General features: G+C 42.3%; 2 protein-coding genes across 3 annotated transcripts in view; one reads left to right on the forward strand and one right to left on the reverse strand.

The window, feature by feature from the left end:
* Positions 1-14,752, forward strand: part of OC90 (otoconin 90) — a 40,408-nt gene extending 25,656 nt beyond the window's left edge. Inside the window, exons 10-13 of the mRNA XM_055124468.1 lie at positions 7,870-7,986; positions 9,276-9,447; positions 12,317-12,423; positions 14,439-14,752. Of these exons, the coding sequence (XP_054980443.1) occupies positions 7,870-7,986; positions 9,276-9,447; positions 12,317-12,423; positions 14,439-14,752 (710 nt within the window). The remainder of the gene's footprint in view (positions 1-7,869; positions 7,987-9,275; positions 9,448-12,316; positions 12,424-14,438) is intronic.
* A 3,757-nt stretch (positions 14,753-18,509) lies between these two features.
* EFR3A (EFR3 homolog A) overlaps positions 18,510-25,597 on the reverse strand; it is a 92,111-nt gene continuing 85,023 nt past the window's right edge. For both annotated transcript variants that reach the window (XM_055126479.1, XM_055126480.1), the window contains exons 21-23: positions 25,386-25,489; positions 24,890-24,939; positions 18,510-20,892 (exon numbers count right to left, since the gene is read on the reverse strand). In XM_055126479.1, the coding sequence (XP_054982454.1) occupies positions 20,787-20,892; positions 24,890-24,939; positions 25,386-25,489 (260 nt within the window). In that variant the 3' untranslated portion in view covers positions 18,510-20,786. The remainder of the gene's footprint in view (positions 20,893-24,889; positions 24,940-25,385; positions 25,490-25,597) is intronic.

Consider the following 25,597-nt stretch of genomic DNA (forward strand, 5'->3'; position numbering starts at 1 on the left):
TGAGCTATCTCCCCAGTCCTAATATCTTTAAGTGGCATTTTTTTTTTTAGTGCTGGGACACAAACTCAGGTCTTCTTATGCAAGGCACTACCTCTGGGTCACATCCCCAGCCCTTGGCTATATGATTTGGCATGATACTGCTTTTTTTTTTAACCCCTTTAAGCTTCAGTGCCTATATTTGCATAAAGCAGTGCTCTATGCTAAGGAAAAGATTAAGTCTTTTAAGCTTTGGGGTTCACAGGATCTGCTTTGGGGTCCACAGGATCTCTGTTAACAACTACTTACCTCTGTTAAAGTAGCAGGAAAACAGCTGTAGCTGACCCCAGCTGGATGGGAGAACTGTCTGCCAATAAAATCTCATTTCCTGGAGAGGGATGAGGATGCCTATCTGATACCGTGGCAGAAGGGTTAGATAAAAGAACTTCCAGGAATTTTGGTATGGCTCTAAAATATAGTACCTACCATCAGATCACAAACAGGAAACTGGGAGGCCTTCTTAAGATGTATCATCTCAGTAAATGCTCACAATGCCCTCTGATATCACAGTTCTTATATCCAACATAAGACTGGAAAATCGAGATGAAGAGAAAGGCTGCGCAAGATCCAGAGTGTGGGTGTAGGACTAGAATTTGATACCTGGAATGTATCTGTCCTTACATTGAAATTAGATTTGCTCTCAGGCTTCACTCGGTTGCAGGCAGGGGAAATAATGCCCATTTCTCCCAAGGGGGGTCATTTTCGGGTTTCTTTGTCTAAACACAAAACTGATCATAACCAGTTGTCCCTGGTCCACTGAATCAGGACCTAATTATGACGCAATGTGCATATATTTTCCCAGATCTCTTTGGTCTCTGTTGTTTGTTTGTGACTCCTACCTGTCTTCAGGCACTGAGCTAGCTTGGAGAACTGAAATGGGTTTATTTGTTTATTTGTTTTCACAGTGTTTGCTAAGACGAGCACTGATGGACAGACCACACCCCCCAGGACAAGTAAGCCTGAGAGGGAGGTGGAGGAGGCCAGCATGGAGTCCCGGGTAGAAATATCATAAAAAATCCTCTACTTTGTTCTCATGATACCAGTCATTTTGCTGATTACCTGAGGAATAAGGGTTCTGAAGAGCTGAAAGTTCCTTGACTTTTTGCAAGGGTCTTTAACTCCAGACTGAGTGGAAAGATGTACTTTATTTCTATGATATAACATATTCATGAAGAGCATCTATTCACCTAAAAATTGCTAGGTCAGTATGTCATTAGAAGGAGCCATTTACTTTGCTTGTGGGGATTTAGGTACACAGTTCCTTTACTACTAGGCATGAATCATAGTGACTCTTTGCTAAGGACTAGGATTGAAAAGTAAACCAAACTTCTTTTGTTAACATGATCTACTATATTTTGGTTAAAATATAGTACCTACCATCAGATCACAAACAGGAAACTGGGAGGCTTTCTTAAGATGTATCATCTCAGTAAATGCTCACACAGTCCTCTGAAGTCACAGTTCTTACATCCAACATAAGACTAGAAAATTGATGTACTGGTATGTTCCTGGGACCCTGCAATCATAGTGTGAGCTATTCATCCAAGGGCTTGGAAGCACCTTTCACTCCCATCCTATAGATAAAAGAGAAGCTCCAAGGAAGAGCTTTGTTCAGGTAGCATAGTACAGTAACTTACACACTGTGTGCGTTCTTAACCTACACACTGTGTCTTTGAAGAGAACTACCTGTCCCAAGTTAGGCTTTTCTGATTTTTCTCTTGGCTGGAACATGATATTCAAAAACCTGAATTTCACAGAAAAACTTCATAATCTTAATTTTGGACACATAGAGTTTAAGAAAGTTCCTTCCTTAAAGTTCCTTCCTTTAAAAAACTGGAAAGCATTTTAAAGCCACTTCTCTGTCTTAGAATAGAAATGGCACAGAAGTCTAGTGGTTAGCTCAGCCAGGTGGCCTGGGTTATCACTGTGCCCCTTCCAAGCTCCATGATGTGGCACAGGGACCTAGATTTTTGTGTGCCATCATCTCATCTCTAAATGAGGCTGAGCAGAGCACTAATCCACAGGGGTGCTACTAAGACAAATAAGGTACTTAGCACCATACTTAGCACCATGTAGTAGCACATAATGTTCTGTTCTGGTTCCTATAACAAGTTCCCAGACTAAAGGCTTATAATAAGCAGCAGTTTATTTCTTAAGTCTTCAGAAGACTTGAATTCTGCTTGTGCTCTAGGTCAACAGAAACTTAGTCTCTTTCCACCCTGGGCTCAACTGACCAAGACACACCTTGACTCAATTTTTCTCAGCTTCTTCCTAGCCCTCATTTCAATGTGACCTCAGACTTGCCCCACAAGAACTGCAAGCTCTTGCACAACCAACTTTATCCACCCACAGATTTGTCTCCCCACTCCACACACATATTCCTGAGATTTAAACCCTCACTTGGTTTGTTCAGCCCGAGGGATGACTCAGCTTCTACAGCTCCTGCAGAAGTCCTGCGTAAGCAGAAGTTTATTTCTTAAGTCTACAGAAGACTTAAAGCTCAATAATAATGGACCTGTATGGTCAAGTTTCTCTCTCAGTTTTCCTTTCTCTGATTTATGAATTTGGTGGTGGTGGAGGTGGGGTCACATCCATCAATATTCAGGAATTTCTCCTGGCTTTGCTCAGGGGACCATATTGGGTAAGAGGAATTTAACCCAGGTTAGCTGAGTACTGGTAAGTGCTCTCCCGACAGTACTACTGCTCCAGCCAGATATAAGGATTTGTATTTTTTTATTATTTAATTAATTTATTTATTTTAATTTTTTTTTTGCTAAAATCACACCTGGTAGTAAGAGAGTAGCAGCTCTCTAAAGTCTCCTTTTGTTTGGGGCACTAATCCCATTCCTGAGGGTGGAACTGAGTCACTCCTTAAAGGCTCTATTTCCAAAATCCATTATATTGGGGACTGCGTTTTAACATACAAGCCTTTGGGAGGAGACCCATTCAGCCAGTAGTATAGTAGGAGCTTAAAGTCTATCTCACAATAGCAAGAAATTCATGGTACTGAAAAACCAGCACTCAGCAGGCTGCCTTGATCCAAATCTAAAGCTACTGCAATCACATAATTTTGTTGCCTCATTCTTTTCTCTCTCAAAAAAATAATAAAAATTTAAAAAGATTTATTTGTTATTCATTCAGATTCTAAAGTCCGCTATGCCAAAGTATTTCACAAATTCAGCTGCTTCCCACCTAAGTTGCAGCTGCATTGTCAGCAAACCCATATTTTGGGGTGGGACGGGGGTTGTCTTTTTTGGCCCAGCTGTGATCCTACCCTCCCCCTTCTCCTGGGACATGATCAGGGCCAAGAGCTAAGCACACTCGCCTTCAATACCCAGTAGGAAGGAAGCAGCTTGTGGAAACCAAGGCGGGATGCCCATGGTTGACAAACACACTCTTGTCTCTTCTTTTTGGCACAAGAAACAGGCCAAGACAGGGAAAGTGCAGAAGTTACTACGACCACAACCCCTCCAGGTAAGCACATTTGCTTTCCACCTTTGTATATACTCTTGTGCCCTAGATAGCACTGTAGCACTGGCATCCTGTTGCTCATCGATTTGCTTGAGTAGGCACCAATAACGTCTCCATTGTGAGACTTGTTGTTACTGTTTTTGGCATATAAAATACACCACGGGTAGCTTACCAGGCTTTGCTGTGCGGGCGGGATACTCTCGGTAGCTTGCTGGGCTTTCCGAGAGGGATGGAGATATTGAACCCGGGTTAGCCACGTGCAAGGGAGCTTGAGCGGGCAAGTCGGGGGGGGGGGGAACCTTAGGACTATGGCGAAGGGAAGTGGACATTCTGGTGGAGGGTTTGGTGCTGGAACATGGTAAGTGTTAAATCCTGTCATTAATCAGGGTACAACTTATGGTGCCAAAGCAAATATTAGGGAATTTTATTTAAAGGAATAGCTCCGAGGGTGGGGTGAGGGTGGGAAACTGAAAATTGGGGGTGGGGAAGAAACATCCTTAATAAAGAGACACACTTCACACTTAATTAATAGAATACAGAAAGGTAGACTCCATTTTCTGTTTAAACCACTAAAAGTTTCACATGCTGAAGACGGACACTTAGGCTATCTGAATACTTCTCATCTTCCCCTCACACATTTACGAATGTAAATAAAATGGCTAAGACTACTTAGCAGTCCTGATTTTTCAGTCTGATCTGCATCATTTAATATCATATGTTCATAGTTGCTTTATATGAAATATTTTTATGTAATGTGATTTCTTCTGATAACTGTTTCTCATAATGGAACCCATGACTTATTTAATCAATTAGTTCCAACATTTGTTTTTATAAATAATAGGTTTGTACTTTGCTCATGCCTTTCCATTTATAATTAATTTATCAGAAAAAAATGCCTCTAAAGTGAATTACTAGATAAAGGGCATCATAATTTTAAGGTTTTCAATCTGTTGCACAAGAGTATCCTGCATGCACGGCAGACCCTGGCAAACTACCTGTGGTGTATTCAATATGCCAAAAATAGTAACAATAGGTCTTATTCCCCTAACCCTGTAAAAGCCTCCAATCACTGGGAAAAACAAGTAAGGAGAGGCTGTTAAAATCTCAGGTCTGAGTGTGACAGAGACATTACTCGTACCCACTTGAGTAAATCAACGAACAACGGGATGACAGTGACAGTGACAGTGAATCTGTTGCACTGCACTGTCACACTGTCATCCCATTGTTCATCGATTTTCTCAAGCAGGCACCAGTAAAGTCTATGTTGTGAGACTAAGGTTCTCAATAGGTAGCCAAATTGCTTTAGAGAAAAATGGAACCAATTAACATTTGTCTATCCATTCCTATAGCTGATCTTAGGTACTGTTATTTAATAACACTGTCTACACCGTCATCCCATTACTCATTGATTTGCTCGAGCAGGCACCAGTAACGTCTCCATTATGGGACTTGTTGTTACTGTTTTTGGCATATCGAATATGCCATGGGTAGCTTGCCAGGCTCTGCCTTGTGGGCGGGATACTCTTGGTAGCTGGCCAGGCTCTCAGAGAGGGAAGGAGGAATCGAACCTGGGTCGACTACGTGCAGGGCAAACTCCCTACCTGCTGTGCTATCAATCCAGTCCAAAGAACAAAAAACCTCCATTTTAAGAGAAGTGGACAAAGAGCGTAGCTCAGTGTTTCCTTTCTCTTCTCTAAGAAAAATGAAACAAAACCAAAAAATCCTGTGTTCAGAAACTGTGCTGGGCTGGCCTTGCACTCTGGATCTGGTAGCAGAGCATTTCCGAACCTTAGCAGAAGTGGGTACTGGATGTCAGGCACAGAATGCTGACACGGTGCTGACTTTGCCCTCAAATGGTTAGTGACCTCAACGTGGGAGGAAAAGGGGCAAGAAATTGTCCCCAGAAGAATCTATTTCCCCAGTAGTGGCTGGTGTAGGCAGGGGATTCAATCTCAAGTGGCCTCACATCAGGGGCATAGGTTTAATGAGCACCAACAATCCAGAAAGTTCTTACTCGGGGCATGCTGGCTTCTAGCAGGAGGAGTAGGGACTTCATGGAGCAGACACTAAGTAGGCTTCTGGGGGACACCAGCACTCACAGAACATTCTATCCCAGAACCTCAAACCCAAAGAGAGAACAAACACCCCTTTCGCATCCCTAGATGTGAAAGGTTTTAATGGTGTCTCTGCCTCCTCATCACCAGACACTTTGCAGAAAGGCCTCTCAATGAGCACGCAAACTGTATCAGTGGTTTAATGTCCCCAAACTAGAGATCAACACTTACCCAAGAGTCATCCTTCCAGCAGGGAGCAGAGCTGAAATTTAAACTCAGATTTCTTTCCCTCCAACACTGTCCTTTCTGCTCTGCAACCTGGACTTGGCTGGTTTTGTCAAAAGGAATGGCCAGGTATTTGTTAAAGAAAGCAAGACAGATTTTGTTCTGGTTTTCTGTAGAGCAGAACTGGTCTAAACTGAACCTCGAATCTAAGTTTTATCTTCACTGGGCGTTTTCAAAAGGGGCCGAGGGAGGGGCAACTGGCAGGGCTGGGATTTGAAAATTGCAAAGAGCAAGTGGGGGTTGTTTTCTGAGCTCGGGATATGCAAAGCGGTGTTAGGGTAGAGTAAGCCTCCAGCAGGAATTCCTTCTATCTATCTACCATGGGCATTCTCTCAAGCAGGACTTTTGCAGAGGCCGGAGAAGCCGGGTCATCCCTCGGACTGGAAAAAACCAAGTGAGGGTTTAAATCTCAGGAATATGTGTGTGGGGAGGGAAGACAAATTTGTGGGTGGATAAGGCTGTTTGTGCATGAGCTTGCAATTCTCATGGGGCAAGTCTGAGGTCACGTTGAAATGAGGACTAGGCAAAAGCTGAGAAAAATAGAGTCAAGGAGTGTCTCGGTCAGTTGAGCCCTGGGAGAGAGAGACCAGGTTTCTGTTTACCTAGAACATGAGCAGAATATTCAAGGCAGGGCTGGGAGAGTGGTGCATGATTCTTCCAGCCTTGCTCCTGGGTCATTAGCAAACCAATAGAAGGGAAAGATTGCGAGCAAATGGGTCAGAGGCATCAGGCAGGGAGTGCTCTGGGAGTTGAGTGGTGTAGCCGTGGCAGGGAGATCTTGGACCTACTGAATGGTCCTTGTATGGACCAGGCTGGGTTGGAGGCTGGGACTCGGTCTGGAGACTTGACAGCCTCTGGCTAAGAGGGCAGATGAGACTGACCCTGAGATCCTAGACTATAGCAGGGAGCCAGTGGGTGAGATGTTTGCCTTTCATGTGGCAGACCCAGGTTTGATTCCCTGCACCCCAGATGGCCCCCTGAGGCTGCTGGGTGCGATGCCTGAATGGAGAGCCAGGAGTAAATCCTGAGCACAGCTGAGGGTGGGCCCAGAACACAGAAATTATTGCAGTGGTTTGTTGCGGACTATGGGATGGAGTTTTGCTAGCTGATTACGAACCATGATTTGACTTAGTTTCTCCCCTATGCCCTCCGTCTCTTCATTGCAAGCCCCTGAAGGGCCATCTCCCGACAGTACCTAGGAGTTAAATGTCATGCAGAGGACTGAGAGACTGTAATCACTTCTGTTCATGCGGCATTCAGATATTCTGACCAACTTATGTCAGTCTTGAGGCTATCTCAGAAAATGTGGTGATTATTCAATACTTTGGGAATTCCTGGCTCCCTGAGACTCTGCCCGGAGGTCTGCCGCCTCCCTTTGGCAGATCTCACTCAGTGTTTGGGTTGTTTTGTTGTTGTTGTTTTTAATGAATCACCATGAGGTACAATTACAGACTTAAAAGCTTTCGTGCTTACCTTCCAGTCATACAATGATCGAGTACCCATCCCTCCACCAGTGCCCATTCTCCAATACCAGTGTTCCCAGTATCCCTCCCACCACCCCTACCCCATTCCCTACCCCCTCCCCGCCACTGTGGCAGGCACATTCCCTTTTACTTTCTCTCTCGTTTAGGGTGTTGTGGTCTGCAATGCAGGTATTAAGTGGCCATCATGTTCTGTCTGTAGTCTACTTTCAGCACCCATCTTCCATCCGAATTGGGCCCTCTAAGCACCCTTTACTTGGTGGTCCCTTCTCTATCTGAGCTGCCTTTTCCCCCAGCATGTGAGGCCGGCTTCCAAGCCATGGAGCAATCCTCCTGGTCCTTATCTCTACTATCCTTGGGTGTTAGAAGGATTGCACTCATTTGTGGAATATAAAGTAATAGAATGGGGGACTAACACCCACGTGGTTTTTTTTGTTGTTGTTGTTGTTATCTGTGTGCCTTTGGCCTTGAACCTATCTTGATGGGCAAGTTTCTTCTTGAACTGATATTTGAAAGCAGGCTCTAATGCTGTGTATTTTCAGGATCAGCAGAGATTGTGGTCACAGTTCAAGGGGTCTCTGATGTCCCCACCAGCACCCAGTCTTTGAGTTCAGCCGTGTCTTCTGTCAAAGGTGGCCCTGGGAAGACTACTGGAAGAGGTGAGCAGAGGTAGGCAGTGGGAATGCCTGTCTTTTCCCCCCAGGGGGTCAGGAAGGAAGCCCTGGGGCCACCACATCCCACCATGTCCTTTGCCAAGGTTGTTACTAGAAGGTGCTGTCTGTCCCCTTGCTGGATGAGCATGTGGGGGGTGCACAGGGTCCATGGTTTGCCTGGAGCTTCTCCGATGTTGGGCCAGAACCCCGTTGCTTGCTTTCTTGCCCTCTGATAGGCTCAGATGCCAAGAGTCAGGCCCTGTCCACAGCACCGTTTGTTGGAGAGACACTGGCTATCACGATCCTCTTCTTCCTCCTCTTTCACATTCACACTGAGCAAGCATGGAGTGTGGACACTGCAGAGCCATGGCATACGGGGCCCCGGAGAGGGAGGCTGTGCCTAGAGCCCTCTGTCGTTTCCTTGGTTCCACTTCACCCAGACTTATGATGGTGGATTCACACAAATGGTGGATTCATTCTACCAAAGCTGCAGATGGCCAGGAAGTTGAAGAGGTCAGCAAGGACTCCTCAAGGATGCTGGGCACTCCCTGGCCTGAGGGGGGGGGAACACAGTTTCTCTACTCAGAAATAAGAGGGAAGACTGGAGCGATAATACAGTGGGTAGGGCATTTGCCTTGCATGCAGCCTACCTGGGTTTAAACCCCGGCATCCCATATGGTCCCACAAGCACCACCAGGAGTAATTCATGAGTGCAGAGCCAGGAGTAACCCTTGAGCATCGCCAGGTGTGACCCCCCAAAAAAACACCCCAAAAAACAAAGCAAAACACAAGAGAAATTAGATGAGTTATCTGGGGAGATGGTTCAGCAGTTCAGAGTTCCATGCTCTGCTTGTGTTGGGACCTGAGTTCAAACCCTGACAGGATTTGTCAATTCGATGGCCCTCTAAGCACCCCTAAGGTGGGTTCTGGTGGTCCTTAGCACCCCAAGGCTAAGTAGCACTATACCCTCAGGGCCTATCACTGAGCCCTGTGACCCAGTTGACCACTTTTCGCTGGGAGTGACTCCTGAACACTGCACTTGAGCACCTCTTCATAAAATGGAATTTTTTTTCTGGGCCGAAGAGCATCTCTCACCATGACCTGCACCCATCTCTCAGGGGGTGAGTACAAGGAGGCTGCACAGCAGGTGCATTCAGGAAAGGCAGAGAGGCTTTAAAAGACAGTTGGAGCAGACAGGGGCACAGCTAGGAAGGTAGCGAGGGCTGGCTCAGGACAGGGCTGTCCTCAGTCCACTGTGAATCTGTCCTCACCTTCTCGGTTTCGTTTCTAACCAGCCTGTGACCGACTCACCTTCCTGCAGCAGGAAAATGGGGGCAACATGCAGGGGTCCCCTCGACTGGGAGAGATGCTCTTTTGCCTGACGTCCCGGTGCCCGGAGGAATTTGAGTCTTATGGCTGCTACTGTGGGCAAGAAGGACGAGGAGAGCCCAGGGATGCTCTGGACAGGTAAGTACAGGGTGGGGGCGGGGATGTAGAAGATGCTGCCCCCAGAGAGAGGTTTCACAGGGAGCAGTTGAAGCTTTATCTCCCAAGAGGGCTCATTGTCATCAGTGGTCCATTTTGTCAACTGAGGAGGCACTAAGGCTGTTGTATCTAAGTCATCCAGATGCAAAGGATAAGGCCAAGCAAATCTTGATCTTTGGACTTGGCTCTCTAGCCCTCATAACCCCCTTCCCAGCTGCCCAGAGAGGAGCAATCTGTGGTAGCACTTCAGAAGTCCCCAATTCTGCCTCTTTTGCAGTGAGCAGGTCTACACCTGGGGTTTCTAGTTGTGTTGCCCTGCAGGAGACCACATGAAAAGGGGCTTATTAACAAGAAAATGAAACTGCTAAACTTTCCATGTGCTGCTCTGGGAAAATTTTTTATTGACCTCATTCACTTATTCATGCATGCATGTATTCAACCCACATTTCCTGAGTTCTTTTGCTCTGTGCTGAGAGCTGCGCTGGGTACAGTAGCACTGTTGTCCCGTTGTTCATCGATTTGCTCGAGCGGGCACCAGTAACATCTCCATTGTGAGACTTGTTGTTACTGTTTTTGGCATATCAAATATGTCACAGGGAGCTTGCCAGGCTCTGATGTGCGGGCGGGATACTCTCGGTAGCTTTCCAGGCTCTCCGAGAGGGACAGAGGAATCCAACCCGAGTCGGCCACGTGCAAGGCAAACGCCCTACCCGCTGTGCTACCGATTCAGTCATTGAGACTAAAATGAAACCAAAACAAAATAGCGTAGAACAAATTGCCTAAGCCTAACAGGAACTTGTTTGGTGAAAGACTGGACAAGTCAGCAAAACTGTCACTCAACAGAGTCTGTATGGCAGAAGGATCAGAGGGAAGGCGAGAACTCCACTTGGAGATGAGTTTGAGGAGTACTTAGAGAAGAGAGTTGAGACACTGGGAAGATGTTGCAGGCATGGTCCAGGAGAGAGGGCACTCCAAGGGCTGATTGCAGGTGTTGCATGTGAGAGTCCTGCCTTTGATTCCTAGCACTGCGTGAACCCCGAGCACCACTGGAGCAACCCCCAAGCTCTGGACCAAGAATTGCCACTGCTGGGTGTGGCCCAAATTTGAGTCCCCCCATAAGGGAGAGCTCTGCGTTCAAGAGACCAGCTCAGGTTGGGGACAGAGTTCAAATGGTAGCGCCTATCCCTCCCCTATGTCTCCACACCTCCACTCCTAACCCCATGACTGCAGGATGTAGCCCTGTTGGCCCCCAGAACCACCAACCAGGCTGATAAATGCCGGTGAAGCAGATGCTAGGCTGAGCACAAGCGTTCTATCCCAAACTTCCCATTGATGGCGAAGAGCTGCTCTGGCTATGGTATCCACGACTGAGTGAGTCATTAAAAGACAGAGAAGAGTGATAAAGGGAGGGTTAGGGAGCAATCCTTAGGGCTGTCGCTGTCAGATGTATCTTGGGGCTGTCTACCTGTGTGGGACAGGGGAACACAGAGATTTTACTACTCTTATTAGGCTAGATGGACATATTTTATTAAAAGAAAAGTATCAATTGATTTCCATTCACTTAACTAAAGTTTTTCCTCCATGCTGGGAGCTTTCTAGATGCAGTTCTACATTTATACTTGATAGTCACTCTGCTCTCTGCTAAGGCTACGACCAAGAGAGGATCCTGTGGACGAGCTATTAACTATTCTATTTTGCCAAAAGGAGGAGGGAGTGGGGTCACCTCATCTCATATGATACTTTTCTGTAAACAAAAAATAGCATCCCTTACTCAACACATTATCTTTTATATGTGAGGAAATAATTTTAATAATTTAAATTGATTTTTACAAATCATTTAACTAATCTTAATAATTTTCATTCTCCCACCTTTTGGCTTTATGGCCACACCATAACTGCTCATTGTTTACTCCTGGATTTGTGCTCAGGGGTCACTCCTGGCGGGACTTAGGATGCCAGGAATCAAACCCAGGTTGGGTCTGTGCAAGGCAAATGCCCAACACCCTCTACTGTTGCTCCCACCTTTAATAATTTTCAATAATGAATATACACATTGTATACTTTAGCTGTCAACAATCTTTTAAATTGCTTTGAGTCCACACTTGACTATGCTCAGGGCTTGCTCCTGTCTCTGTGCTCAGACTTTTGGCACTGCTTCAGGGACCAAATATGGTACCAGGGATTAAAGTGGGGTGATGATGTTGTGGAAAGCAAGAACCTTAACTCCTGTACTCTTTCTCTGGCCCCCAATTTTTCTTTCTTTTATTTTGGGGGACGGGGAGGTCTGGACCACACCTGGTGATGCTCTGGGGTTACTTCTGGTAATGTTCAGGGACTATGTGCAATGCCCTAGATCAAACTCAGGTCACCGTGTGCAAGGCAAGCACCCTACCTGCTGCACTATTGCTCTGGCCCCTAACTTTTTTTTTTTTTTTTTTTTTTTGCTTTTTGGGTCACACCTGGCGATGCACAGGGGTTACTCCTGGCTCTGCACTCAGGAATTACCCCTGGCAGTGCTCAGGGGACCATATGGGATGCTGGGATTCGAACCCGGGTTGACCGCGTGCAAGGCAAACGCCCTACCCGCTGTGCTATCACTCCAGCCCCTAACTTTTCTTTTTTAAAGATGCCGTGTGTTTCAGTGTTTAAATGTGTTATCTTTGATGCAGCCCCTGTATGTAGCACACAACCCAAATCACCATAGTGGTGGTCTTTGATACACATATGATCCTGGTCCAAGTACCCTGAAAGGAGGTTCTGGTGCCTCCAGGGAACACGAAGGAAGCAAACCTTGAGGGAGTGTCCGGGGTTGTTGAGCATCAGTCAAGTGAAGGGCTTTTTTTTCTTTCAGATGCTGCTTTTCCCACCACTGCTGCCTGAAGCAGGTGAGGAGGCTGGGATGCCTGCCAGAGAGGCTTCCTCCATCACGGGTAGTGTGTGAGGACAGCACGCCCAAGTGTAAGTGTGGTGGGGGTGCAAGTGAGTCACTAGTCCTTCCACCAGTGGGCCTCGGGACTCCAGCATGTGCTGGTGGCAACTTTTCTAAGCACCCTTTCATCTCCTGTAACTTGGAGACACATAGTGGGACCCCTGTTGCTGCCACGGAGTTCCCCAAGAGTTCTAACCAGTTGCCTAAAGTGAGAGCAGACAGAAGAACAGAAACAGCCCGGGGTCAGCACAGCCAGTCTGCCTGGGGTGTGGCCAGGGGTTCCTCTTAACATCAACCCTGTAAGGATGTGCTCGCCTGAGAGATAGAGGAGGAAGTCGGAGCCCCAGATGGCACAAAGATAAATAAGGTAGAACGCTGGTCCTGGGCCTGGAAAAGTGGGTTGTCTTGGACTTAGAACTGAGCCTCCGTTTGCCAGTGACTGTCTTCTAAGAAGCAGCAACCTTCTCCCCAGTGACTTGTGAAAACCCCCATTAACAAAAGTGGGTATTTCTAGAAAGAGAAAAGACAATCACAGGAACTGCCGGCAGGCTAGGAGCCCTAGTGGTTCTCATCAGAGCAGGGAGGGGAGGCCAGAATGTACGAGGTACAAGGTACAAGGTGAGGAGGGAGAGATACATCATGATGGCAAGGAGAGTATGCGGATGCTGCTGAGGTATGGCACCTGCCTTACATGTCTTACAAGCGGTCCCCAAGTTCAAGCCCTGAGCACATACAGGAGTGATCTCTGAGTACAGAGTCAGGAGTAAGTCCTGAGTACCAGCAGGTGTGGTCCCCAAGCAAAACCCAAACCAAATAAAACACTTAGCTTCTGTTCTCCCAAGGCAGAGACACGGAGTCAGAAGCTCACTGTTGGCATCCTTCAGTCCCACCTGCAGGCCTGGCCTGCTCCTCTCCCACCCCTCCAACTCATAGAATGCTGGGGCTCTGCACTTGTAGTCTGAACCAGTGTCACCCTTTGTGAGCCCGAAGCACAGTGCCCTGTGCTGGGTACTATGTTGGGGCAGTGAGATACGAGAGCATCTCGGGGCTAGTTCTGCATGTTCTCAGCACTGAGTATCAGGCTCATGCAAGTGTTGACTCTGCTCTTCCGCAATTCCTCTCTGCTCTCTGCTTTCTGCTGCTCAAAGTCAGAAAAGTGTATTTGAAACTAAAGTGGAGGCCAATATAGATTTAGAGGGGAAAGGGCATGTGGCAAGGAAGACTGGTTGATTAATACTTGAAGGTCAGAACAGACCAAACTATGTCTTTAGCGTAGATGAAAACCACAAATAACAAAGATACTCTTTAGAGAATGCGAATTAATGTCTAAACATCTTCGGATGTATTATTTTGTGAATCACACATATAATATCCATCCCCATTGCACTGCAATACACTGAAATATGACAGAAATAAGAAAAGGTACATGTATCAAATTTCAGATAAATGAGTTTACTAAAGATACATCCCCAAAGAAATATACTTCTTACTGGGTCCTCTTTGTGTGAAATTCAGTTAATTTGGAATCCCATATGTAACTGGCCCTATTAACTGAGTGGACCAGAATTACTTAATCTGACAAATGGGGAAATACTGACTCAGAGAAGTAAATGTGGATCTGTCCAACAAATATTCCTTGATGGGCTAATTCAAGAGATGTTTGTCAGGGGTTGAGTTATGTGCAAGCAAGATTCTTCTATCTAGCAGGAGAGAAGGCGGGAACATTACTGTACAATTACACTAATATAAAACCCACAAGTGATAAACAAGAGCCAGCGAGGCAGGTTTGATCAGAACCTGTGTGAGTAGTGTTATAAGATGGGTCTCTGGCCTGGGTGCTTAGTGAAGCTTCGAGGATGGGACACCCAGTGGAATCTTGATACACGTAGGAGCTCACACAGAAGGAGAAAAGTTGAGTATTTCCAGTAGAGGGAAAGTGGTTCCAAGACAAGAGTGGGAGGGAAGAGATGGAGGGGCCTCAGAGCCATGCTGGCCTCCGTGCACTGTGCCACAGCTCAGCTCTACTCTGCTCTCACCCCCAAAGGTGTGGGGCAGAGCCTGTGCGCGAAGCTGCTTTGTGCCTGCGATGAGACAGCGGCCCAGTGCATGGCCTCTGCCTTCTTCAACCAAAGCCTCAAGTCGTCGGGCCGCCAACAGTGCCAGGGCCACCAGCTCTCCTGTGCAGACAGCGTGCACGGAGGGGCTTCTGTGCCCTTCTTGGGCTCCAGCTCTGAGGAGGTCAGTGAAGAAGAGAGGCCCCAGGCGGAGGGCCTGAGAAGAACGAGAAGATTTCTGGGCAACTCACTTGGTCTCAAGGGGACCAGACCACAATACGGTCCTGGGCAGATCCACAGATAAGCCGTTCTGTTCCTGCAGTTCTGTTCCTCCCCTTCCCGTAGCCTGTTTGAGCCCCCACGGTGCCTGTGCTTCTGTCCTTAGCAGAGGCCGAGAGGGAACAGAGATGTCTGCACGTGTCCACTGTGACCTGGTTCTAGATCACACTGGACTGTGCATTTGGGGATGGCAAGGGCTGGTTTCCATCTTCCTGCACTATGGGAGCTCAATAAAATATTCTGATCAGTACTTTTTTGGTTTTCTTTTTTGGGGGGGAGATGAGGAGGTGCCTCCTGGGGAACAGAGGGTCACTCTCCAAGATCCTCAGCCCCATGGGGCGGGCATGGTGGTTTGAGTTGGGCCCAGTGGTGTTGGTGCTTAGGGGTCACCAGATGACTTGCACGTGCAGAACATAATAAACTGCACCTCACTGAGTTGTCTCCCAGTCTCTTCTTCAAAAAGTACTGTACAATCTGGTGTGTGAGGTAGACTGCAAAAGTGAGATGATCATGAAGAGATAAAAAAAATGTGTGGCCAAAGTGACAGTACAACAGTTAAGGAGCTTGCCTTACACACAACCAGGGTTCCATCCCTGGTATCCCGTGTGGTTCTCCAAGCTCACCAGAATTGACCCCTGAGTACTACCAGGTGGGTCCCCCCAAACTCCCTTCCTCATCCCATGCAAGTATATTTGATCAGTCTCAGATTAGTCTCAGGTCATCAATAACCTCACCATGGTTGACAATGACCGAAGACAAACTCTTCTGAAGATAAACCCATAACATACACATAGCCCACAGGAATTCAGAATTGCTGGAGGAAAGGATCAACTCCACCGACATACTTCACTTCATGATCACATAATTTCACACATCCAAAATTGGTATTTATTGGCTTCAAGCTAATTGTTCAGTACCTTCTCTCTTCTCTCCAAACCTCCCACCACTCCCTCATTCTCAACTAAAGACACTTCCTCATTCTCAACTAATGACCGTCAAGAACCATGAAGGAGCCATGGTTTCACCTTATTTGCAACTGAAAGGTGAAGTGTCTTTTTCAGGGGTGCTCACAGGAGACACTAGGGCTAGAGACAAAAAACTAATAGAGTAACAGCTACAGTTGGAATACATATCAGCATTTTGATGGTTCCTCAGGCTTCAAGGCAATGCAAAGACCAGATGACAACTGCACATGGTGCGATTACACAGAAACCTCCGTTTGGGAAAATACAGACTTTGTGTAACTGGCTGAAAGCCTACCTCAAACTGTAGCAGACACAAGTCTTATTGTCCAGGAAGCAAGCATGTCTACTTTGGCTGCAAAGGGAGACCCGTCTCTGTCTTTGAAGTCGGTTTGCCATACGGAATGCTTCAAGTCCAGAATGAAGGACTTGGCTCAGAGACATGCAAAAAATGCAAGGCACTCATGAACACTCTAGCAAAAATATCTCACCTAAAACTCTACTGGGAAAACAGTTTTTCCAAGTGAAATATCCTTCTTCACTTTAAGCCCGCAAAACTACAAAATTTACCTGCACAAACTTTCTCTTTCTTCTTGTTATGAGGAAGTGTTCCTTAGCCACATCAAATGCCAATCTCTCAGCTGTGACCTAGGTCCAACGCTTTTGTGTCTTCTCCAAGGTGTGATGTACATAAATCTCTCATTATTCTATGTTGCTAATTCCTGTTTTCTTTGGAATCGTTCTAAACAGCATGTACCCATGCTTTAAAAATCACCCATCTTTTAAGATTTCTCTCATGAAGCTTCAGCCTGCCTCATTTACAGGACAGGTTCTGAGCACGCCTGCTTTGTGAACTTCCAGTTATCCTGCATCCTGACATGGGCCTTCTCAGAGCATGAGTGGGAAATAAAAATGTTGGGGAGTGAATTACAGCACCCCCCCCACTCCCACCCCGACCATAAACAGAAGCCAGAGGATGCTTCCCTGACTTTCATTATCTAGAAATGAAATCTTGAGACTATCTTGAGAAAACCGTGTATGTGATGGTCAATTTTTTTTTTTTTTTTGCTTTTTGGGTCACAACCCAGCGATGCTCAGGGGTTACTCCTGGCTTTATACTCAGGAATTACTCCTGGTGGTGCTTGGGGGACCATATGGGATGCCGGGGATTGAACCCGGGTCGGCCACATGCAAGGCAAACGCCCTACCCAATGTGCTATCGCTCCGGCCCCGTGATGGTCAATTTTTAAAAATTGCTTCTTCATTAACTTTTTATCTGTCACTTCCTTGTCCCAGCTGGAGTGTGATTACTCCCAAAGTCAAGATCCTTGTATGTCAACCTGTTTTCAGAACTTTAGGAGAGACTGCCTATACGTTGTACCAAAGTGTAGTGTAAGTAAAAGGCAGATACAGAAAACTTTAGAGCCATGTTTGATGCCCTACCTATTCTCTTATTCATGGTATGCCTAAGATGAGTAATTTGTCAGACGAGAAAACAAGATACAAGTTAAGAGTTGGCAAGCAAGCATTTGGTAGCACATCATTCAAACGGCTCTTTCCATTATAAGGAAACAGGTTCAGAGCTGTGGGGTGACTGGTTTAAGACTAAGGAACAGCACAGTCATATTCCAGAAGCTCCAGTACTGTGAATGCAATGACGATTTTTAATAATAATATTGACTGCCTATTTGGTGTCCTGCAGGCTTGGCAGAGTGAACCTCTTTGAAACGGTTCAATTAATTATTCCTCACAGCTAACTTTCAAAGGCCAAAGTTACAGCTTCAAGTGTTGCCTGGTACACTGCTTTCTGCAGGCGTGCTCAGAAGGTAATAGTTTTGGATTTGAACCTACAGCTGCTTTGCTGCCCTGTCTAAAGAAAGTCTTTGAAACCCACCGTGTCTGATGTGTACAAGTGCTAGGACAAGCAAACCAGAATGAGAGAAGGTGGGAGTGCTTTTATTTGTTTTTTTTAAGAGACCTCATACAATTTATATAGTAAGGAGGTAAGGTTGAAAATACAAACATTCAAATTGATGTTGATATGGCAACTGCGCTTTCACGAGCACACACTGAGCTTGTACTATGCTTACTGTTTGCTATAACCAGCAACTGCAGTTCTGAGACGCACGCACACATGTGTGTGTGTGTCTGTATGTTTGTGTGTGTGGAGGAGTTCACTGAGCAACTTTGCTTTCACTAGAGTTCTTAATTTTTAAACTAAAGCAAAACACTGGGAAAAATTAATAAATGTAATAGCCATTATAAAAATTTACTTATACCAAAATAATTTTGACTTTTTTATTGTTTACATAGGAATTGCACAAAGAACTTTACATTCCCCAAAATTACTTCATTACAATTATAACATATATTGAAATGAATAAGGCAAATGAGTTCAATTTCAGACAAGAAGACAGCATTTTGAATAGAGGAAATTAGTTGCTGATATAGTACAACTTTATTTTATTTCTGTTTGTTTGGAGGACACACCCAGCGGTATTTGGGGCTACTACAAGCTTTGTGCTCAGGAGACCATGGGGTGCCAGGAATTGAGCCCTGGTCTCCCACATGCAACACATTCATTTAGTCTACTGAGCTATCACTTTGGCTCAATAACACTAGTCTAACAGATATTGAATTCAAAGTATTAAGGAAGTGTGTGTGTTTGTGTGTGTTTGTGTGTGTGTGTACACAGATACTTAGATACATTCCAATAAAACTATATAAACAGGCAAAGACAACATAGATAGGAAGAACATTTAAATACTAACTATTCAATGTTTAAAGAAAAGAATGATATAAAGTATATACCACAAGAAGAATGATTAACAATTTATTGAGTTTGAAATATCTACAAAAATATAGCAATACAGAGAACTTCAACAAACCCTAAACCTTGTCTCCAAACTGGTTACATAATACAGTATACATACCTATTACCAGCAGGATCTCCGGCACTCTCCTGAAAGGAACAAGGCAAAGAAAAGATCCATTTCTTGAGAATCATTGTTAACAAGACCAGTTCAGTAATCTAGGATATACAGAAGTCTACTATGATTTAAAAACAAAGAAAACTCCCACAAAATCCAAATCAACGGTTTACAGACACAAGAAAGATGTGACACACAGTAATTAAACTGGTTTTCCTTTACATGCAATACATGCATTTCTGAATCACAGAGTAACATAAAAATTCCTGTAGAGCAAAGTTTGTTTTGCATGAGTGCAAATGAATATATATACTCTTTCTCATACTATTAAATTATATTTTTTCATACAAAAGCACACAGTGTTAATCTATAAAATGACATCCAAGTGGATGATGATTGTTTTTTGCATGTCCCCCTGCTTAAATTTTTTAATACAGAGTGCAAAGTGAATACTCTCCTTTTAAAAATACAGAAAAAATGGGGGGAAAAAAACCAAACAAAACCCATAAAACTTGGCCACCAACTGGGGAACCATTTTAAATAATCAAGAGAAAAAAATTACCGTGACAAAGAGTAACTGCCAGCAAACTGGCCAGGGCGAAGCCAACACTGACTGCTCCATCACTCTGAAAACAGGCCTGCTGTACCTATGCTTGATTATTATTACTTCCTGGGCGGCTGGAGTATTGATTTATAGATCAAATGTATAGGATTCAAACATTTTTGAATATGCTTGTTCTGTTACACTTCCTCCCTTCTGTGTGTCTACTCACAGTGCCCAAATTAATCAGAGTGACTCCATCCATCACTGCAATTTTTCAGATAAAAACTGAAAACCTGAATATTTTTAGAGCTAAATTTTTTGGATGTATATTGTGCTGCGTAAAAAGAAATAAAATCTGAAAAGGTAGTGGAATTTTTAAACAAGTAATTTTAGTAAAGTTTCCTATGAGAATTTTGTTAAGAGTTGGAAAAAAAAAGTTCATTGCTGCCATGTGATGGAATTCATTAAGATGTACATAATTGAAGAAAACGGTACGGCTTCTGCCAGCACATGCAGACTGTACATGGAATCCCGTGAGCCACTGACTTAAACCAACAGACATCTAAACTGAAGATCCGTAGCACACCTGATTGCTAAAACCATAGGCACTCTTTCCAAATGGATTAAAACAAAACTCAAACTGAGCTACATGTAAGTTATGATTCAAATACTGCAAACTAATTAAAGGTTCATTTGGGGATTTTTTTTTTTTTACTATGAGGATTTCAAACAATGCACAACATAAATTAATGTGCTCTTAATAGAAATCAAAATGTATACACTCTTCACAAGTAAACTAATAGCTGTTTAAAATGTCCTTTCCCCTACACTAATATATATCATTTTATAAATGGAGTCACAGCAAAATACTACTATAATTTCAAAGCATAGTCTGTAAACTAATACATCTTAAGATGTAAAAAAGTATTGCACAGTTTGGTACTCTAAGAGAAAACTCTCAGCCTCTCAAGTATCACGGTAAAACTCCTGGGAAAAAACACAGTATTCAAGAACAAGACATTTTAAAATATGGCGACCTTTAGGGTTGGTTTCTAGATATAGTACTCAATAGGTATCACTATCATAAACAAACTGAGGAATGCCTATCCTGTAGTATTACAGTAATAAATAGTGGGATGCTGATCACAACAGTTGTGCAGCCCCAGGAGAGAATAGATGAATACATATTTGATTTATCACATAAACAAAACCAAAAGCGGTTCTATTTCTAAGCAGCAGTGTAAAAGTTTAAGAAATACAGTTTATACATTTTCATACATTTCATACATATTCAACCCTCTGTAGGATTATTTTGTTGCTGTTACTAATCTTTGTGAAATACACAGTTTAACAAAGGAATGATTTGGGACATATATATGCTCAATTTTAAGAGCCAACAGGAATCTTAGAAGAAATGAACATGGCATAAAACTATCTACAAAAGTATTCTAAATATTATATTATTTCAAATTTTCTAACATGGTACAGCCAAGCACTTGGTTAAAGACAAATTGCATTATTATTTTCAGAAATCTGCTGACACATATTAATAAGCCCTCAAAACTTGAATTGGATTTATAATTTTCAGGCTTAAAATCCTATGCTGAGGTCTTCGCGAGTCACTCAGTACACACACAGGTCTGGAAACTTCATTTCATAAACTGGAACAGACTGGTATTGGGCATGCCCAGAAGTAATGGTCAGTGTTCCTGATGGACTGGGAGGAGGACTGGAAAAAAAGGAGCAATGGTCAACAAATGTATTTAAGAGATGCTCATTAGAGAAAGCATTCTGACTTCCACCCGAAAATGACATCAGAAGACGCCTCTCCTTGGTAGCAGAGGTCAAGGTGGTGTTATCTGGCAAGCTGTAAGACTAATGGAAAATAGTTCCTGCTCATTTCAAGTTGTTTTGATGTAAGTTTTTTGAACACAGACACTGCACATAGCTTTTTATACTGGAATTACAATATATTTATTTTTGCAAACTTGCTTTGTTTCACTAGTGAAATTTTGTCCATGTATCTAAATTTCCATTCTATAATATTTTTGATAGCAAAGAATTTCATTATATGAATGCACTGTAATTGATTTGATTTAGCAGTCAAATGCAGGTTCATTTTCATTTTTCATTATTATACATAATATTCTTATTACACATATATAACTGTGTGATATATATGTCTATTCTTATACATACATAATTTTGTCCCATCTCCTTGATAAATCTTACTGTGTTTTTGGATCAAAGTAGATTCACAAGTTTTACTTTGATACATATTGCCACAATACCAGCAATAAATTTAGTATTTGAGTAAACCATTTAGACCACTCAATAATTTGTAAAATCAATCTTTAATATGTATGTATATGTGTATAATATATATATTTTATATAGTTAATATTTTCTTATATTGAAGGTGAAAGAGAATTACTGTCTTCTCTTCAACTTTTTTGGTTATTACTAATCTAAATATACTTGTTGCTTAGAACCATTTTATGTTTAAATATGAGTCTATTTGAGTCCATCACCCATATTTTTACACTACTGTTTTTCTGTTTTTTTTTTTAGTACTTTCCCTCAATTTATTATATCTCAGCCTTATAAGGTTTATAGTTATATATTTTTGCCAAATGTAAAAACCTTACCCAAAAATTATGTTTCTAGTTTCTGTGTTATGCTAAGATAAATATCTCTAGACTAATATTACAAAACCATTTTCATAACAATTTTAGTATTTCTATGTACTTTTTAAACAAATAGCTAATATTTTCTATTTTGAGTGAAGACATGAAATAACCGCTTCTTTCTTCCTCCTTGCCTCCATATTCTTCAGCAGTTGCACAAATAAGATTTATTAAATATCTGTTCTTTAAAAACCTGAAAAATGTATCTTTATCACAGATACTCCTACTTACAAATCTCCTCTATTCTTATTGTTTCCTAGTATAAATTATTGCAAAAGCAGTCAATTAATAATCTATATAGAAATGATGTATTATATTTATTTTAAATTATTTTAAATTATTTTTCCATAAAGTTATCCATCAAACTTGCACATTTCCTGGTACCCTATTGTTGAAAACTAAAAATGATTTTTGCAATCACCACTCCAGTATTTAAACAGCTCTTTATTTTTTAAGTTAGAGATAACTGTTAGCGTAAGATACATATACCTTAAGTATATTATTTAAAAACTGAGAAATTATGTCCAAGTATTAATTTTTCTTCAGCCTGAGAAAAAAAATAACCCTTTGAAACTTTAATACATAGGCCTGCTATAAATGTAGTATCTCTGAGAATGTCTTTATAGATCCTCATTATTCGAAAGCCCCTTTGCACTAGATTTTTAGGTTGTTCCCTTATATCAGCCATAGAGTGAAATTAAATATAACATGTTGTTCTTTAGCAATATCCCTCTTCAAAACATGATTTAAATTTTCACTTTGCCACTCACTAGCTGTATGACATTCAGCAAGTTACTTTCTCTAAGCTTCAGTTTCTTCACCTGGAAAACGAAAAAAAATCAGCATCTACCTACCTTTCCAGGCTGTAGTGAGGATCAGCAGAAATGACAGATAAAAACTACACAGCATAACATCGAGTACACAGTCAAACTTGTTACAATAAGGCATGTGAGAAGTGAATACTATGCTCCAGCAACTTTCTCTGAATCTAAGGTATACTGGAAAATGATTATTTTTGTTCTGAAATCTTGCAAGTGAGAGAGCCTAAACTTATAGTGGTATTTGAAATGGCAGAAAAACACACAGAATTTAAGATATGATACTGATAAAAGTGTAACTTGTATATGAAGATTTTAAAAAAGCACAACAATAATGCACAAGGACTTGTGCACTGACCTCTCTCCTCCTTTCCTCTAACAATAGGATGTGGACTGAAGAAAAATTAACTTATAGAATAATTCATAGGATGGGAATTGAAAAATTAAAAAAGTTAAAAATAGAAAAGGTAGTGGTTACAGTACAGAGGTTAGGGAGTTTGTCTTGCATGTGGCTGATCCGGTTTAATCCCCAACATCTCATATGGTCCCCAAAAACACTGCCAGGAGTAAGTCCTGAGTGAAGAGCCATGAGGAAGCCCTGAACACTGCCAGGTGTGACCCCAAAAGACTACATAAGTAAATATATATATGGACATATGTATGTCTATATATACACACACACAAATATGTACATTTGTATATATATGCACATAGGTGTATATATGTATATATGTCTTATATAGGTATAATACATATGTATATATGTACTTTTACAGATAAATATGTGTGTGTATGTGTTAATCTAGCTATGTATATAAAAGGTACCGCTGCTATAGAAAACTCTAGAAATACAGCTTCTATCAATGGTTCCTCTGCTGATGAAGTCAACAGAAAAACATGCAGACGTCTCCTCTTCGTGAATCCCGAGTCTATCCTTCCCACTACTCTGTGCTTTATTACTTTATAACACACAGGTACAGTAACAAAAACATGTTGGATATCATGTGTTTGGGAGCATAAAATATTAGCAGCTTAAGAAAGAGGAAAATTTAGCATTTCCCCCAAAGGATACTACCACAGGGGGACACTGGAATGATACAGGGGGCGATGGTACTAGCTCCTGCTGCAATTGTAGGGGGAGCGGATGTTTGTTTCTTAAAGAAGGCAGATTTTGAGGTAGGTGCTAAGTGATTTCTTTCTGGAAAGGAGTCAGTAGGCCAAATATGTTTGGGAACCTCTGGTGTCAAAACTGCCCTGGAAAGAACTATGACACCGAATAACACAAAATCTTATTTTTGCAAATCAAAATGAGTAAATGTAAGAAAGTACCTACTTAATTTGAACCTGAGTCTTCCAAATTACCCATATATGCTTATTCTGCCACTAATAAAAATGAATGAACTAAAAAGGGAGGCAAAAAGCTCCGAGGGGGCACTATAGAGGTAGTAGGGTACTTGCCTTGCTTGTGGCTCACTGGGTTTCATAAATGACACCCCACATGATCCCTCGAGCCCACCAGAGTGATCCTGAGCACAGAGCCAGGAGTAAATTCTGAGCATTGTGGGTGTAGTCCCCAAACCAATAAATAAATAAAATACCAGAAGGAATCTAGAAATAATACGACTCTATCCAATAAAATACAATGTCTATCTATGGTTCCTCTAATATTAATTTGATTAATATCCCTATTAATCAAATTAATACATATATGACTATATATATGTAGGCATATATATTAATTTATATATACATAAAGAGGCAAATATATATATATACTTGCATATATATATATATATATATATATATATATATGCCTCTTGGAGAGGCCGGCAAGCTACCTAGAGTGTCCGCCCACACTTGGCAAGCTCCCCGTGGCGTATTCGATATGCCAAAAACAGTAACAATAACAGGTCTCATTCTCCTGACCCTGAAAGAGCATCTAATCATTGGGAAAGATGAGTAACCTCGAGAGGCTGCTAAAATCTCAGTGCTGGGACGAATGGAGACGTAACTGATGCCTGCTTGAGTAAATCGATGAACAATGGGATGACAGTGACAGTGATCCAATAAAAAGAGTGATCACCAAGATAAAGGTACTTGTATGATCTTTTGTTTATACTAAACGGAAAGCACAATTACTGTAATATAATTAGCTTCAGAGTTACAGAGGCCTAATAGCTTCCTTATTGTTTGAATGCTTTTGTAGTAACAAAATTCTTACCGTATAGTGAGTTCCAATATTTGAGCTAGTCTATCATGAAGCAGATTTGCCTACAAAGAAGAAAAATTCAGAAATAAATGAACTGTTTTCCAAATGCATGTAGATAACAAATAAAATTTAAAAGAAAATATTTAATTAACAAGCTGATAGTAACAATGTGTTTTTATTTGTCTCACATATTGAAATGTAACATAAAGTTTCTCTTTATTCTTTTCCTAGTCTCACTGCTAAAAACAAAAACAAAACCAAAAATATAAAATACCCAGAGCAAAATCACTGGATATAAACAAAGGCAACAAACAACAATCATTAACATTCAGTTTGAGATCTGCCCTTTCCATTGGCATATTTTACACACCAAAAAAATTATTTCAGAGTTAAATGTGGCTTCAAGTTAACTGATACTTTATATTCTGTTGATCTGCCAAAACCAATTAACTAGAGTTTCCACAAACTCAAACTCTGCTTCCACTACCTTCATTAATCACTCACTTACTTTGGATTCACACTGTGCTGCTATTTCTTCAAAAGGTGCTTTCTGGAATTTCTCTATCACAAGACGCCTCTTTTCCTTTTCCTGTTCTTCTATTCCACTGGTATCTATAAAATATTTATTTTAAAAAACATTAAAAAGAACACAGAATTTCACAGAAGTTGGCCACTGACAGTAAAAGCAGGTAAAACCCTTAATAAATAAAGGTAATTCAA

Source organism: Sorex araneus, chromosome 2 (genome assembly GCF_027595985.1).
Source record: "Sorex araneus isolate mSorAra2 chromosome 2, mSorAra2.pri, whole genome shotgun sequence".
In the NCBI taxonomy this organism is placed as follows: Eukaryota; Metazoa; Chordata; class Mammalia; order Eulipotyphla; family Soricidae; genus Sorex; species Sorex araneus.